Below are 17,500 nucleotides of genomic sequence, written 5' to 3' on the forward strand. Positions count from 1 at the left end.
GAACTCTGGGTACGAGATTGCCCGCGTCCAAGGATGGCGGAACGAAAGGTAAGAAGTATCGCGTTCTTTTTTTAAGCAAAAATGTTTTCTTTTATGCCCATCAGTGCTCTATCTTTAAATTTCTAATAACATAAGGCTACTGCAAAAAAGAAGACCCAAGAGATGAAAGCTGAAACCGTAGCATGGATTCAGTGTGATACCTGTGATAATTGGTACCACCAAAGTTGTGCATTAACCCCTCTTGATGTCGACATGTTCTGGCACTGCACATTTAGTATTGCAGTAAATACTATGTGAAACAATTCACAGGTATTTTAAGCAGTACAGAATGTGTGTGAAATTGCTAACCAAAACTGAACCTTATGCTAAATATCAAGAATATGCCTTCTTTATTTGGGGAAATTTACAAACTTGGTGGGGACCATTTGCCAACAAGTACAATTACTCTCTGGAGGAGTCCTGCAAGGTTTGTGGTCCCCAGGGGTGGGAATTTGACTCATTAAGGAGACCCAATGGTGGGGAAATTGACATTTGAAACCCTGAAAATGTCAAATTTCCCTTGGGTTGCCCCCCATCCTGGGGCAAACCATTGATAGGTGCATTTGTCACAGTTTCTGCAACGTTTGAGCGATTAGCGATCTCTGAGGAATCGAATTCAACAACTGATTATTACAGGTCTCTTCCAAGCTTTGACTTCCTTAACTGGACATGCTTACGTAACTTTGAAGGTAAAATATCTGTTTTAATATTTTTTTATATGGACTAGTCGACTCGAACACTGTTGCAAAATTAAGTTATTTAACGAGCTTTGTTTTCGTCAATGGTGTGGTCAAAATCGCGTCACGCAATAAATGTAACAAATTTCTCTTTGGGGTAAAAGACACAGAAATGTTTCTGCACCCTAAAATGGTAGCTAAATCGGAATTTATATCGTCGCATCATATATATCTTTTTAAAAAAGGTGATAGCTGGTAGAAAGAAGCAGTTTACAACGATTGTAACGTCGTTTGGAAATCGACGTACCGATCAGCATAGTGTTACACAACAAACAATACTTCATCACCTACGTTAACCTTGCCAAAAAAGTTGAAGGTTATCACTCTCCAGCAATCTTATCATAGTACAGTAAATCTTTGGGTTTTCAGAATAGTGAAAAAAGCATTTTCGTTGGTAGAGTTTCGGTTCTTGACGAGGCCGTGGTTCGGAGAAGCCAAGTTCCGTGCTAATTTTACGAATGGTTGCGATGCACCAATTGATTTCACGTTTCTGTCTTTCGACGGGACACTTTTATCAGGCAGCGGAAGAAATTTTAACACAGCATAGCACAAAGAATGCACTTCAACGGAATACTAGTTTCAACGCCAAATTACATGTACCAGTGGGCTTTTGGGGGGTGTGCAATTTAGATAAATTGACTCATTCACTCAACCGTTTGTACTGGGGTATTTCTAACAGCCAAAAATAGATATTTACTAGCAGCTTTTCCAAAATAAATGTATGCTTTGGAAAGACCAAGAAATGTGTTACGATATGCCCAAATTGCATATTGATAGCTGTGACCGCGTTTATGTACACGAGCGATAACAAAATGCACCATTTTACTCTATTTCCGGAAGTGACATTGGGCTAAAATGGCGTTTTTGGAACTTCCCTCGATTTCAGAAAAAAATTAAGTGCTTCGAGATCTTTGGATACTATTTTCGAAAATAACTCACTATAGGTGTTATTTAGGCAAAATGTAAAGAAATTCGAAATTTGACGAGTGACCACGGATTCTCGATATTTACAGAAATTGGCTCTTAACAATTATTCCATGAGCCCGCGTTGGATATGAGATGGCAAATAGCCAACGAGCGCGAATGGAATAATTGTTTTATTAAATTCCTTAAACTTCAAAAGTTTGGAAGTACGAAATACGAGCGAAATCGAAAAAACTTGATGAAGATGCGATGTTGTGCAATACCTTGTAGTCAGACAGACGCAGGCTCGTCACAAAAAACATTTCTTGCCCTCCCGTCTTCTTCTAAACGTCGGAATCGATCCAAACTTTCCACAATAATTTTTTTTAAATTTTGCTTTATCATCAGAGCGAATTTCGTTGTCCGGCGGAAAAAAAAATAGCTTAGCAGCGCTCAGCAAAATCAATTACCATATAAGGTCAAACTAAGGTATATGAGTAGATAACCGAGATTGAGTGAACCAATCAGAGCACGAGAAATGCATTAACCGAGGTTGAGAATTTAATAATTAACAATTATTGGACGAGGTTGAGCAAAATATCGTGATTTGTCAGTGGCGAGCAGAAGCCGAAGGCTGAGGCAAATAATTGATCTGCGAGACACTGACAAATCACCATATTCTGCGATAACCAAGGTCAATAATTGTTTTATTATTCGATCACCGAGTTTGTTTTTTGTTTTTGTTTCCGAGAAGCCGTAAGCGCGCGCTGCCTTGCAGAGTCGAGTAATGGCATTAATCAATTGGTTTCTTTCTCAGCATTATTATATTTGTAGACTTCAAATTGTACTTATAGTCAAACGTTCAATAACACTAGGCATCAACAAAGCTGAAGGATTTCACAGTTTTCAAAGCGTATCCCGACAAGTGAAGCTTTTGTGTAAAGCTCGCCATGCTTTTTTCTGGCTTCAGCATAAAATCTCTTCAGTACATATGCATTCGCCAACTTGTCCTTCGCGTCGATGACACGAGTGACTCTTCGTCTAACTTTCTTTCCTTGAGATACTCTCGAAATGCGTTGAGTGCAACTTTTGTTCCTTTCTTAGTACTCTCACTGTTCTTTCAATCAACTAAAGATGTCGAATCATTCTCTGACAGCTCGGGAAACCGATCTGCCATTTTCTTACAAGAGCGTGATGTCAACTGCGCATGAGCAGAATATTATTTGCAGAAAAACACTCAATCTCGACCTCAGAGCTTTTCTCTTGACCGAGGGAGAGAAGAGCTCTGAGGAACCCTGAAACAAAGTGTCTTCTCATTGGTTTTCATGAAGAACAATCAAAACCGTCTCTATTTGGTGCATTCATGTTAGCACGAGGAGTGAACAGGCGCTGTAAGGTTCAAATAGCCAATTTGTGGCTGTAAGAACCCTACGGCGCATGTTCTTCTACACAGAGTTTCCCAGAGCCTTGGGTCGATCCGAGGCTCTGGTGACGAGAATGGTCTACCCTAGGCTCTGGTGACGAGAATGCAAAACACTTATTTGTAGGCAGTTATTTGCAGGTCACGTGGTGGGCTCTCGGCCAATGAAAAGGAAGGACAAAATACATCCAGTGCTAAAGACAATTAACGGCACAAAGTGTGCCCAAAATGCTACCCCTCAAGTAAGGATATTTAAACACCTGCATTTACCCTGACCTAAATATAACGCTAACCTTTACCCAAACCTTATTGTCGGAAATATGTAGCAAAGGCTTAGTCCTAAAGGGAAACTTTGGCGTTGGATGTCAAAATTGGGGGCGTATCTAATTAGGTAGATATGAGCAGTTCCTACAATGATCAATTCATGTATATGTTTCTTTTGTTTTGTTTTGTTTTTTTTTGTCTAGGGTTTGAGTACGACGCCTTTATTATTTACAGCCAAACGGACCAACTTTGGGTAACTGAAAGGCTTCTTCCCTTATTGGAAGAAAGAAACGAACTCAAATGTTGCATACACTACAGAGACTTCGAACCTGGAAAAGTATTTTACGACAGTATGGCAGAATGTGTGTACAAAAGTTTCAAAATCATAGCCGTGTTATCGAACAATTTCTTCAATAGCAATTACTGCAGCCACGAGTTGAATATTGCGAAATATCGCCTTTTGAACGCCATGGATGACAGTTTGATAATGGTACGAATTGACAATGTTGATCGGGAAAAGCTTCCTCGAAAACTACAGAAAAGGAGTTTTATTGATTACTTCAATCCGCTCGAGAGACCCTTTTGGGAAAAGAAACTGCTAACATTTTTGGATGCTCCGAACGATGAATGTATTGATAAGTCGGCGGCGACCCTCGCATATTCGTAAAAGTGCACATGATAACAATAATTGATCATGGAAAGTCACGTATGAAAGTCGTTTCATGTTGAACCACGCGCGTATGGTGACAGCTCTGAGCGAGAATTGTCATCGCAGTTCATAGCGAGCGACTTAAGGTGGCTGGAACCAGTTTCACTACTTTTAAGAGACCTTCTTACTATGAGAACTATAACTACAACTATCACGTAACAGCTGTGTTATGGTACCATATGAAATACCAATTATTGCTTAACAAAATGCGCATTCTGGTAAGCCGAATAATTGATAAATTGAGAACTGCCAATGGTCTTCGAATTTTTAAAAATCTCTTTCGTTAAGTTGTTTTTAAGTGTAAGCAATAATAATTTCTCCATATTTTTATTGCACATGACACGCATATTTTTTAAAACTCGATTTGAATGTATTTCAGAGAGCGCTCAATAGTAATAAACTGGTACAAGACTTCAGAGGTAGTTGTTCATCGTTTAATTACTACAGCTCTGTTTCTAAAGGTCAAAAAATGTCCACACTCATCAGATAATATTCAGGATATTACTTCATATATATATATATATATATATATATTTTTTTTTTTAAATTTGACTTTCATTTTTTTTACACGGTCAAACTATACTTACCAATTCCGAGTTTTAAATAAAGTCTATTGGGGGTCTATTGATTCAATGATTGGTGCTTCATATGCTACCATAACATTGCTGTTACGTGGTACAGCATAGTAATTATGTCCCTTCTAATAACAAGGTCTCTTAGAGTAATACAACTGGTTCGAGCCAGGTAAGCGTATGACTTTCAAATATTTTCACCATCATCCGTCATACATTTTGGTACATTTCTTTGCCGTCATCTCCCAAATGACGACTTGAAATGACCAAATTCAAGGTTCTGTGGAGGACGTTAGCACATGACGATGAATTTTCAATTCTCCCTCTACGCTTCCAACTCACTCATACCAGTTCAGTTCCTCGACAGTCAATACACATTTTTAACGCGAAACGACATGAAATAGTTTCGTAGTGATATAAATAACGCGAACTTGTATTTTTAAATGAAGTCCTCGTAGCCGCCGTCGTCCTCGTTTCGTAAGCTCCCTCCTAAAGCAAAGACGTCGACGACAGCTAAGAGGAAGTTGTCTAAAAATATTATTTCCCGTTATTGTAATAATCTTGCGATTGCTGCAATTTGCTCGGCTTGGAAAACGTGCGTACAGATTCCAAAAATAAAATTGGTGAGGACGATTTGGATATTTCGACAGAAAAATTGACAATTCATCATCAGGTGCTGTCGTCCTACACAATACCTCAAATTTGATCATATCACGCCGTTGTCAAGACGAGAACGGCAAAGAAATGTATCAAAATGTAAAACGCACGTACAGCGCGTGCAGAACTATTGTTTTTGCTCATTAGACGTATCGTTAGGTGAGCAGGGTTTGAAACGTTACCGAGAATATCAAGCCCCCCATGTTAAGCCCCCTACGATATCAAGTCCCCCATACTTGCTCAGCCTTAAGATTGTCAATTAATTTGTTTTTGCACCGCACTGATTGGAAACAAAGTTTTGGCTAATTTTAAATTCAATCACGTGGAATGTAATCAATGAATTACTTTAGACTTAGCCTGCAGTGCAGGCGTTATTTTGGCGCGGAACGCTAGATAAACCAGGTTTTCGATGCCGCCATCTTGGATTGTGATTAGATGCTTGACCGGGAGAGGGTTGGTGCAGTGGCGGGTTGGGGTTGGCGCCTACTCCCTCAGCAAATATTTCCTCGCCCCAATCTTTCACAGTTACCAAATCTTAGAAAGATGGTGGCCTAATACGAAAATGTGCACTCGCGCGCCCAAAATACGCCTGCACTGCAGGCTACTTTAGACTTTCAAATGAAAAATACTTTCTCTTATTGCTGGTTTTCACTCACGTGATCAACAGCCATGTTTTTCAACGAAAACAAAAGAAAGTGTTTGCATAACAATAGAGTGAAATTCCCGGAGGATTTGGTCGGGGCACCAACATGGCCGCCTTTTCTTTGTTTAGGGGCGCCAACATGGCGGTCGTGACGTCATGTGAAAACCGTGAATTGGAAACAATGGCCGAAGATACCGCAGATAATATGATTGTATTGGTCATAATTTTTAAAGTACAACTTCCCCTCCAGAGTGTAATCAAAGATCGAACCATTAATTATGTAATAAACGCTTACTCTCTATTAAATGCACCCTATTTAATTGACACCCCGGTCGAGTCAGCATTTGTAATGAATACTCCTGTATATTAAACATACCCAAATAAATCAAATGCAACCCCTCCCTTCCCCCCCCCCCCCCCGTCCTTCCCTCCGCCGATGTTCATTGAATATGGCTTGTATCAATACACATACTGTTCTATCTTGGGTCAATTTCTTTGCATTCTGTCCAATTAATCGTTGGAATCTTGATTGCAGATTGCATTCAGTTGGATCGTACCCTCATTTTATCACATCATGCCTGTGCCAACAAAGGAGACTAATGTCACGCATGCGCATTATCAATGGCAAATTTAATTTTATTTGCATTTTGATTGGTTGAAAACCTTCGAGGCAGCCTTAGAACGCGAGAAGAAAAGATGTCGACGCTGTCGCTAGTTGTAGTTTTTATTGCATTTACTTTCAAAATGAATGCTCTCCATGCGCTTGTGGTACAAATACTAAAAGAAGATAGACAAAAGAGAGAAAGATCTCGGCAATTCCTTCTACATAGGAAAGTCCTTTATTTCGGATGAAACGAAACATGCTTAGATCGGCTGTTTTAGAATGCTGCGGTGTGCTCAGGTTTGTCAAAGAATTGCGCGAAGTTGGAAAAATTTGCCCTATTTGAAACGGTTATGGTCATGATTGAATGTGCGAATCACAAAAATGGATGTTGTCGAGTATTGAAGTAACTGGAACCGGCATTAAGATATTCTGTTGTGGTTTTTTCACGAGGATACCCGCGCTTGAAGTGAATGCAAAACAAATTTGCCAGTTTGACGGGATTTGCTTGTGGCGAGTCACTGGTAAATGAGCTAGTAATCCGTTCAAAGGATCTCACAGCTTAAAATTTATTCATGAATGGAGTCAAGGTAGGTAACAGAAAAGCATGACAGAAGAATTTCGTTTGTTTTCTCTTTGAAGCGAGTACATTCTATCCGGACGAAAGAGTCACTTTGCAAAATGTCAATCGGTTTATAGCTTTTTTTGTTTAAACTGAACTCTTTCGTTAACAGTACAGGACTTTTATTTCTGACGTTGGTCCACGAAAAGCAGTCAACAGGTGAAAGTTTGTGAGCCAAAGATAAGGTTTGACTAGAGATATTTCCGGTAAAAGTGGCACAGCGAATACTGAACCACGAAGTTTTCTACTCCTTCGTGTGCCAAAGTGCTTTTCCTTGTCAAAGAAACAGTGCTTGTTTTTTCCACCATCAAGTCTTATTTTCTCTGGACTAAGGCATGAAAAGGGGAGGCGCGGTGGCCTCATGGTTAGTATGCTCGACACCGGATCGAGTGGTCTGGGTTCGGGGCCTGGCCGGGGACATTGTGTTGTGTTCTTGGGCAAGACACTTTACTCTCACGGTGCCTCTCTCCACCAAGGTGTATAAATGGGTACCGGCGTAATGCTGGGGGTAACCCTGCGATGGACTAGCATCCCATCCAGGGGGGAGCATAAATACTCCTAGTAGCTTCATGCTACAGAAACCGGAGATAAGCGCCGGCCTGATGAGCCTTCTGGGTCTTAAGCAGAGACTTTACCTTACCTTTTTAAGGCATGGAAAGTCTCTGTATTGTTATTTTTAATGTATGATTTTCACACCTTCTGAACATTTTTTCGTCTTCTCTCCTCTTAAAATGTGAACTAAAACCATGTATGTTTGACGCGCAACTGAAATTTTCTTTCCCCAAATCAGACAATGGTGTCAGTGTTCCCGTTACTTTCAGTCAAATCTTTGCAAATATGTCTTGGTCCAGCGATCGCCATTAGTATGGAAAACACATATTTGTGACGTATCGAACTGCTTTGAAAGTTTTCCTTCAAAAGTGGCAGGGCGCACGAAAGGCCTGCAAGAAAGAAAATAAGTCTTGATGGTTTTTCTATTAGCATCGATAAGAATAGTATTAATAGAGTAGAAAAGTACAGAATTCTTAGGTGTTATCATCCATCAAAACCTCTCAGGGCAGGCTCATATAAAAGCGATTTCTTCCAAAATTGCCAAATCCACTGGGATTATGATCAAATCACGACAGTTTTTCTTTTCTAATACTCTTTGCACATTATACAACTCTTTAATACTCCCATATCTTCAATACTGTCTTATTATTTGGGCATCCACTTACTCTTCTCATTTACAACCCCTTTTCCGTCTCCAGAACAAAGCTTTGTTCTCTTATTTCCCACGAACTATAAGGGATAGGAACTCATTATCAGAAGACATTGTGAGAAAACCAAGTCTAACAATTCAGTTTGAAAGAAGCATTGTAGTATAAGTTTCTGTTTGAATAGTTAAGGTTGCAATGTTGACTTCTATTTTCATTTGATATCTGTACATATTTTAAGATCCCTCATTAAAAAAAATGAAGGATTTTCCATAGAAAAGAAAAGGTGGAAGAAGAACAAGAAGATTTGAGATCATTTCAGACTCCTTTGGACTCAAAGTGATTGTTATAATTTCATTTAATCTGGCAGTTCATTGCATCTGGAATGTAAAAGCCAGGAATCGTCGACAAATTAACACAATTCGACGGGCCCCTGGTAAGTTTGCGAAATTCTTTTATTTCAGACCACTGACAGAACTTCAAATTAATAAGTATGATTTAACTTAATACCTAATCGGTGCGAGCGAGTACATGTGACACGATCATCTATTGCGCGGGAAAACACAAACATGTCGGATGAACTTTCAAGGTCAATTGCTTCTGCCGCGTATCCCAGGCAGTTTAAAGCAAGGGCGGTCGATGAGGCTCTATCATGTCTTCCAAGCCAGGGCGTCACTTCAACCAGTTCAAGCTCCACCTCAAGCTCGACCTCGACCACCACATCGAGCTCAAATTCAAATTCTCAAGACGTACGTACATGTGCTGGCCGACAAACTGTCATTGTGTTCGTCTGGAATCTCGTGTGTTATTTAGTACTGAATATTTGGCCATTTTTATTTTTCCTGTCTTACTGTAGTGTTTAAAGCTGGTTTCTGTGGATTGCATGTTGTTCCAGCAGCTCTATAAAAGTTGAGTTTGGAACAGAAATCCCCCGCGCGCCTTTTCAGCCTTTTACATATTGTATTTTCTCACCGTTGCGTGAATTCGTTGGTAGTCACCTCAACGACTTGAAACGAAACCTGACAGCTTGTCATAACTAACTTCCGGTTAATTGGCGACCATCAGTAGTGATACATTTAGATCATCTTGACGCGAAACCTGTCAAGGATTAATTAGAGTCAGCACATTCTTGCACGTATGTTGTTTTACTTCCGCAACAGTAAACAATTATTTAGCGTTTCTGGGGTTCATACTGTTCGGACAGCAAACGAAACGAAGCATGCTTTAAAGCAAAGAAAACTTGGCTTTGAAGGGAAACTTTGTGGTCGGCATTATGCTAGGAGTGTCTGGTGTTGCAGCAAAGGAGTATTTCATCAAGATCATCACCGCACTGTCCCTGCTGCATGTACAATTACTATTTGATGCCCGGTTTACGGAAAACCGTCAAACTCCAACCAAGGCTATCTTAGCGACCAAAGGGTGCCTCAGTGAATGCCATGCAATTATAGCGAATGACACTAAACCAAAGGCAAGTTTGAATCGACAGGTTACGAAGAAAACTGCAAAGCATACGTGTACAGTGTTTGGCATTGTGTATTGGCTTTAATTATGCCATTTAGTGATAAGGGCGCTATATAAATGCACCACTTTACTTTACTTTACTTTACTTTACTTTACTTTATTTTACAATACTTGCTGGTTTAAGTAAGAAGCGCTAAACGTCCATGCAGATTTGGGCGTAATGGATCAGTAAACAGTAGTTGCACACAGTTTTCTTCCATGTCCATGTCTCAAATCAAAACAACGGACCGTACACACGAAATCAATGTTTTCGCCAAAGTTCAATAGACTTCGACCACTGAATGCTAACGGCATCTAAAAGCAGTTACAGTTACAAATCGGCTTCAGGTTTATACCAACAAAAATTAGAAGGTCATTGCTCAGCGTCTTTATGATCAATTGCAAGGGACTCTTAAACAAGAATATTTAGGAAGCGATCTAACAACAACCTAACAGACGAGCAGCGGGCAAATTAACTTTCTTGCTGAAGTAAACTAACCTCACGAAATATTTGCATCGTTAATTGTTCAAAATTGATTCCGAATAATATAGGGAGAATGAATTCGAATAGACTACCGTGCTTCAGTTCATCATATTCTTGAGACTTCAAAAAGTCATTTATAGAGAAAAACCTTGGTAAGGAAATATCTCGTGATTTCCTGGTGACCTTTTTCTAATAATTTTCTCTTATAGTGACGAGGAATTTCATGAATCGCAGTGTATCAAACATCATCTCTACAATTGTAGCTACAAGTCTGAATGATATATTAAATGACGAGACGAAAAGCACGTTTTCAATTCACTTTGTAATTATTTGTTTGCTAATTGCGATACTTCTTTGTCGGGAAGGTATCGAGAAAGCACGCAAGGAATGTGACCTCAAAGAACAAATACATTGAAAAACCTTCAGTGCTTCGCGTAACTCACACTCGGTTCAAGCACCAACCAACTTGACAAGTCGACAAGGAAGTTCAAGGCGCAAAAAACTAACTTTGATGAAATGAGAAATTTTTATCGAACGTTTTGCTGTTGTTGTTGTCCTTAGCTGCCGATGAACAAATGATATACCGCCACAGATTGAGCAACAGCAAGAGAATATGAGGTATATTCTCTTGCCAGTAGCAGGAGCCCATATGCTCCTGCCAATAGTTGCGTGGTTGCAATCTTTAAAATTAACAGCGTGCCTAAGAAAACCTCGAGGCTCGCATGATTCATTCCGCCAAGAATAAAAAGTGAAGAGTCTGTTCAAAGGCATTGCTTATGCACATTTTTCTTTTCCTCTTTGCAGGTGCAAACCGGTTTCTCTGGTTGTTACTTGCTTTGCCTAAAGAGAGCCAAAGGTAGGGAAAGTGCAACGGCACTTCTTGCGTTATTCAAGTTATTTAATCTTAAGTTGTTCGAAATGTCAGACACTGCTACCAGGTGGAGGTGTAGAAGATTAAAGGAAATGGACACTGCTATGCAATTTAACAAATGAGGTCTGCTCCGAACGACTGGAACTGCAACGAGAACGTCATCTAAAAACATAATTTCGTGTTATTGCAATCACCTCGAGACTATTCCAAGTTTTTTAATATGACAGTGGTGTGGCAGTCCCTCAGGAATGAGCGGCGCTTAATTTAGAGGAGAAATGAAAATTTATCTTCCAAGTGCTGACGTTCTCCATAAAACCTTAAATTTGCTATTTCATGTTGTCGTTTTGCTGACGACGGCAAAGAAATGGACAAAAATGAAATATGCACGTGCAAAGCGTGCAAAGCTATTGTTTCTGCCCACTAAATATGCATGCGCGTTTTTGAGACGCGGACGGCAACCGGAAAAGGACACTAATCATCTCTAATAGAGAAACGATACTTATCAATGTAAATGTGGTTGTGTGAAGAAAAGTTAAAAGAGAACATACTTCAATTCTGGTTGCCGTCCGCGTTTCAAAAACACGCATGCTTAAGCTTACTATTCATGAGTTTTTGAGACGCGGATGGCGACCGGAAGAGAACATTTCGCGTGCCAAGACAGTGGTGACTCCCAGATTTTTCTACTAATCATCTCTGATGGAGAAAAGATACCTAGCAATATAAATGTGGTTGTGTGAAGACAAGTTAAAAGGGAAAACAGCTCACTTCGGGTTGCTGTCCCCGCGTACTTAAGCTACCTATCTCTTGTTTAAAAATTGCAGATCGACAAAGTTTGACGGGGCCGGCGACTTTCCTGACCATGAAAAACCGCATCCGAAAATCAATTTTCCAGCGCAGTGGTATGTAAAGACGAATAATTACTTAATGTTAAGTCTTCAGTTGAAATGACCGCCGCAGTTATGAGCGCCAATAGGAAGTCCGAAATGTTCAAGCTTCAACGGGATGGCGTTGGCGTTTATACCGGTGCAGTGCTTTACCAATAGGACAATCTTTGAATATAATTTCGAAGCAATGATGCTTTGAAAATTCGAAATTTTACAAAGGGTGCATGGGATCATAAGTGCTTTTGCCACCCAAGAATTTATCAGTTTTTGATGGCTAATGACTGGCTCGTTAACGTTATCAAAGTTATGAGACTTAAGACTGGAGATTTTACTAAGTTTAAAGGTGATACTTGCGCGTTATAAGTAAATAAATTGCGCGTTATAAGTAATTAACGAGTTCTTTTACAGTTTGAAGTCGATTTAAAGGAAAGGAAAAAGGAAAGGTACTTTATTTAAGCGTCTAGTTGATTTAGCGCTGGAGCACTAATTGGGGACACTGTAAAGTGAAATTAACAATCAACGCAAATCAAATTCAAATGTTGGTTTTTGAGGAGAGGGGAAACCGGAGTACCCGGAGAAAACCTTTCGGTGCAGAGTAGAGAACCAGCAACCTTTCCTCGTACTACACGGCCAACGTTTGCATAAACGTAACCTTTCCTCGTCCTTGTATATGTTCATTGCCGTGACTTTAACATCTTCAGTTCCCACGGCCTGCTCCCGTCTGACCTTGTAGCTCAGTCGGTAGAGCGGCGGAGATCTAACCCGAAGGTCGTGGGTTCAATTCCCACCCTGGTCAGAGTTTTTCTCTGTCCTTGTGTGGGCATATTTCCATCAGTAGGGCTAACGCTCACATGGTTCATGTGGGATTGAAATCTAGCACTTCACATTACATTCTATTCAGTCAACCCACATATGACGCCGAGTTGAGGAATCGAACCCGGGCCACATTGGCGGGAGGCCAGTGCTCTCATCAATGCGCCATCCCTACACCCCATGATTGTGGTTATCATAATGCCCTCTGTGAGCAATGACGTCAGCAAAGATTCCTTGCCTGGGCTATTAACTGAAACTGAGCTGCTCTTTTTGTAAGTTCATAACAAAACTGTAGACGACGGATAATTCGAGATATTTACCCAGGAAGCTCTACTCACCCGGAAGTGGTTTTCAGGGAGGACCTGCATTCGGATCGAATTGGAATTTAGAGATGATGGTTTTTGTGGAGAGGGGAAAACTGGAGAACCCGGAGGAAAACCGCTCGGTGCAGAGGAAAGAACCAATAACGAACTTACCTCACATATGGCCTCGAGTCCGGGAACAGAACCCGGTCTACATTGGATACGGATCTGAGATATGAACAACAGCATATACATCAAAGACATTGTATTTGAACTGTTGAGAGTTTCTTGTGAGCGCTAGCTAACTTGGCAGTAGAGAGATGAAAGCCTGGAAAGTTCTGGATTTTCATATATCCTGTGCTTCACACTGACTAACTGTTTGGCATGTTTAGTCAGTAAGGGTAATAGGCAACAGCATCCCATAATTATACAAAACGTGATGCCAACAACATATTATAATATAACCTCAAGAAATAAATTTACCGAAAATCGGAATTTTTATAGAGAATCATTTGACCTCTATAATCTCAAAAAAAAAAAAAAAAAACTCATAGGTGCAGATCGGTCACTCTGCATAGATTACATTCTGCATAATTATGCGGTCCCGCGTCATTCCGCAAACATATGCGTTTTATTTACGTAAACGTAGCTCATACCAAAGGTTCGTATTCCATATCGTCAATCGGTAAAAATAAATGGCGTCATGAGTTTGCGCTTTAGCGTGTGGAATGGTATAATTATGCGGAATCCAAGTGCTGCATTAGAGTAAAGACCATAATTATTACATGGATTTCGTATCCAAGGTATTTTGGTCTAAACAAAGTTTAATTTTACTTTACATCTCAGGATGTCGAATGCCTTCACCGAACCAAACTTTGGACTGGCGCCCTTCAAAAATCGAAGTCAACTTTGGAAAATACGAAAATACCAGCAACTGGTACATCAATGTATCCTGGACACCCATGAATGGTACGAGACTCGTTCAAAGGGTGTAAATAGGGAAATCAGGGAGCCCAAGCAAGGATAACGACGCCTGCTACGAGAGCGTTATCTGAGAAAATATCATTCCCCGTTGTTGATGTAATATTAGGGAGCTTAAGATCTACGACGACGACGTCGACATGTTGAGCGAAAACAACACGGCAGGAGCCCGCGGCGGACTTTAAACGGCCCGTGTAAATGACAGCGGTCGCTGCTTATGCTTTTTCAACCAATTCAACCAAGTTTGATGCCGATTGAAAAAGTTGATCAACCAAATCAACCGAAAACGGTTTTTTCCGAATAAAACACGGAAAAACGTTAACCCTACCAACCCAACCAACTAAAAACGGTTGATCCCAATAGAACACGACCTAATTGTGCTGCTCGTGCAGCACGGATTTTAGCTCATATTTTTGCTGTTCTCTGCATGACGACGACGTGAAATCACGAAATTTTAGGTTTTGACGACAACGTGAGCATGCAACAGGGAATCTTTCATTTCTCTGTTTTCAGTCTGAAACCGCTCGTACCAATTTATTTTTAGGATACTTCGCCCACATTGTACGAAGTGAACGTAATGGAATAATCGCGAAAGACTTTTACTAGAGCGAAGTTCAATTTTGGGGTGACGGTTTCGTCGACGTCGCCGTCGTACATCTTAAGGTCCCTATATTCGCGATTATTCCAAGTCGTTCGGCGTGAAAAGTGCGTATCAATACCAGAAACAAAATTGGTATGAACGGTGTGGATGTTTGGCATGGAAAGAAAATTGACTGATTGATCATCAGATACTCGCGCCCTCCACTTAACCTTCCTCAAATTTGATCATTCCACGTTCTTATCAGGACGACTGAGGACAGCAAGCAAAATGTATCAAAATGTGAGACGCACAAAAAGGACAACGATGACGACAGCTATAACAACGCAACGAAACAATAAGTTTAATGAACAATAACAAAGACCCTGCATGCACTTTAATACATTTCTAAGCTGCTGTCGTCTTAACATGCAACGACGTGACCTAGCCAAATTTCAGGTTACGCGGAGGACTACGGACGGTGATGTTTCAATTTTATCTTCAAACGTCCACACAGTTCGAACCCGCAATTTTACTCCTGGAAGTGTTGATAGACACTTTCCATGGCAAACAAATTAGAGTAATCGCGACATTATTGCAGAACGGAAATTAGTAGACAACCTTCTCGTCGTTATCTCTATCGTCCTTTCTAAGGCTACCTAATAACAGGAACTGTCGAGTTCTCGTGTGTAAACGGTCAATGTCATTTTGGAAGCCTTTCCTGCGGTTTCAGAACTTCTCGATCTGAGGTGGTTCTAGCTAGTTGCAAGCACTCAGTCTCGTTGGCCGTTTTCACACTGGTCCTTCTTAGGGGCTGTTTACATGGAGGTAGGAAGATCCTAGCACTAGGAAGATCCTAGAAGGCGAAGCAACTTTTAGTTTGGTTTACATGCACAAATTTCTGCCTAGGTGGAAGTGGAGAGTGAAAGCTAGATGGCGGGCCAAACAACAAACATGTAATTTGGGTCCTTCGCCGCCATTTTTGTTTTTTTGTCCCTAGTACCAGGAACTTCCGAGCGAAGGCAGTTTACATGGTGCTAGGATCTTCCTAGCTCACAGCTAGGAAGATCATAGCACCAGGGCCAAGTACGACCTCTTGCATGTAAACTGGATACAGAAAACATATGGCGCTAGGATGATCCGCCTTCTAGGATCTTCCTAGTGCTAGGATCTTCCTACCTCCATGTAAACAGCCCCTTAGACGGATAATCCGTCTTTTTGTGGAAACTGGACGGTGTTCAATTTTGACAGATAATCCGTCTGATATCATCTGTCTGATTATGCGTCTATTTGGACGGATTTTGAAGACGAATTATTCGTTTAAGACTGATATGAATCGTCTTCAATTTCCGTGACATAAAGTAAGTGATACTCGCCATTGCTATGAATTGGTAACCGGGCCTGACCTTCAAAGGCATGCTCCATCCGTCTAATGTGAACCAGAGACGAGTGAAATTTGAACTGCGTCTCCGTCTCGAATTCACACGTAGACGGGTCCTCAGCCCAGCAAACACAACAAGAAAAGAGACCTCTGCGAGCAAGGAATCGACGAAACAGCTGGGATCCTGCATCTGCATGACTTAGTGTGTCTGCAAGGTGCTTGCATGAGCCAGTTAAATTAGTTTGGTTTGTAAATTAATTTACTTTGTGTTTAAATAACGCTTACTTGCATGGCTTTAAGACTTATAGGCCTACCAATACAATACATCAGACACAATTGTGTTCTCTAGAGATGCCATCGTAATGCCATATTAATTGTTGCACTATGAGTTTCATAGGACATCATTTAGTTTCAGACCTTCGCTTTTAAGGATACATTTTTTGTTGAGAAGACCTTTTTACGACACCATATTATTAGTAGGCCAGCGCGTCTTACTGTGAATGTATGAGTTTCTCAAGAAATCCTGGTCGTATCGTTTACTCTACATGTGACCGAAGAAACATCTTTTTTTTTTTAAGATGTGAATGAAACGTGGAGTGGTATTCTTATTGGACTTTCAGTTGAAGAAAATATCTATTGCGCTTTGCTACCGAAGGTAAGGACAAGTAAAAAAATAAGGTGCATTTGCAACTTGATGTATTTCACCAAACGAAATAATGCGGGAGAAAAAAGTTGAATCCCTTGCACTCTGACAATTGCAATATTCAATGGAGTGTGTGTTCTTACCCAAGCTCGTGCACACTCTTTTCAGTAAACAATCCCTGAAGTATTGTCAGCTTATCGGCGTTGGGAAAACAAAGTGTGCATAAAAATAAGTTCAATACTAGGCATTCTCCGCTGTAACCGCACCCAATCCACAACGGAAATAAGAGCGGCTAGTGACAGGAAATCGAGTAAAGTGTCCATTCAATAGTCTCCTACGCAGCAGTTCTCTATTTCGTCACGCAACGCTCCTTAGGGACGAGCGTTGCGTGACAATAAAATACCGTTGTGTGGGGAAGAGCGTTGCGTGACTACACAAAGAGCGGCTGCGTGGGAGGGAGGCCGTAAAAAAAAAAGGTTTATTTATCTGAAAAACCGGACGAACTCCCTACCTATAGCAATCGTTTCTTTTCATTTATTCTTTAAATTGTTTTTTTATTTTATTTTATTTTATGCACTGAGGAAGCAAAATTTTGGATGCCGTGATTCCCGCGGAAAAAACAGGATAGAACAAATAAATGACCGCGTAAAGAGTAGACACATCTCAAGATTCAGTTGAGGGAAGATAGGAAATTTGTCAGA

The 17,500-nt window shown here is 40.5% G+C and overlaps 1 protein-coding gene across 4 annotated transcripts in view; it reads left to right on the forward strand.

Annotated features, from left to right (window-relative positions):
- The window catches only part of LOC138059087 (uncharacterized), a 56,393-nt gene that overhangs the window by 28,698 nt on the left and 10,195 nt on the right, over positions 1 to 17,500 (forward strand). Inside the window, exon 14 of one of the 4 annotated variants that reach the window (XM_068904599.1) lies at positions 3,567 to 4,163. The exons of the other annotated variants lie outside the window; for them this stretch is intronic. Coding sequence (XP_068760700.1) covers positions 3,567 to 4,030 — 464 coding nt within the window. The 3' untranslated portion in view covers positions 4,031 to 4,163. Of the gene's footprint in view, positions 1 to 3,566; positions 4,164 to 17,500 lie in introns of those variants that run through there. 4 annotated transcript variants of the gene reach the window in all.

The sequence above is a fragment of the Montipora capricornis genome, chromosome 8 (assembly GCF_036669925.1).
Source record: "Montipora capricornis isolate CH-2021 chromosome 8, ASM3666992v2, whole genome shotgun sequence".
Lineage (NCBI taxonomy): Eukaryota > Metazoa > Cnidaria > Anthozoa > Scleractinia > Acroporidae > Montipora > Montipora capricornis.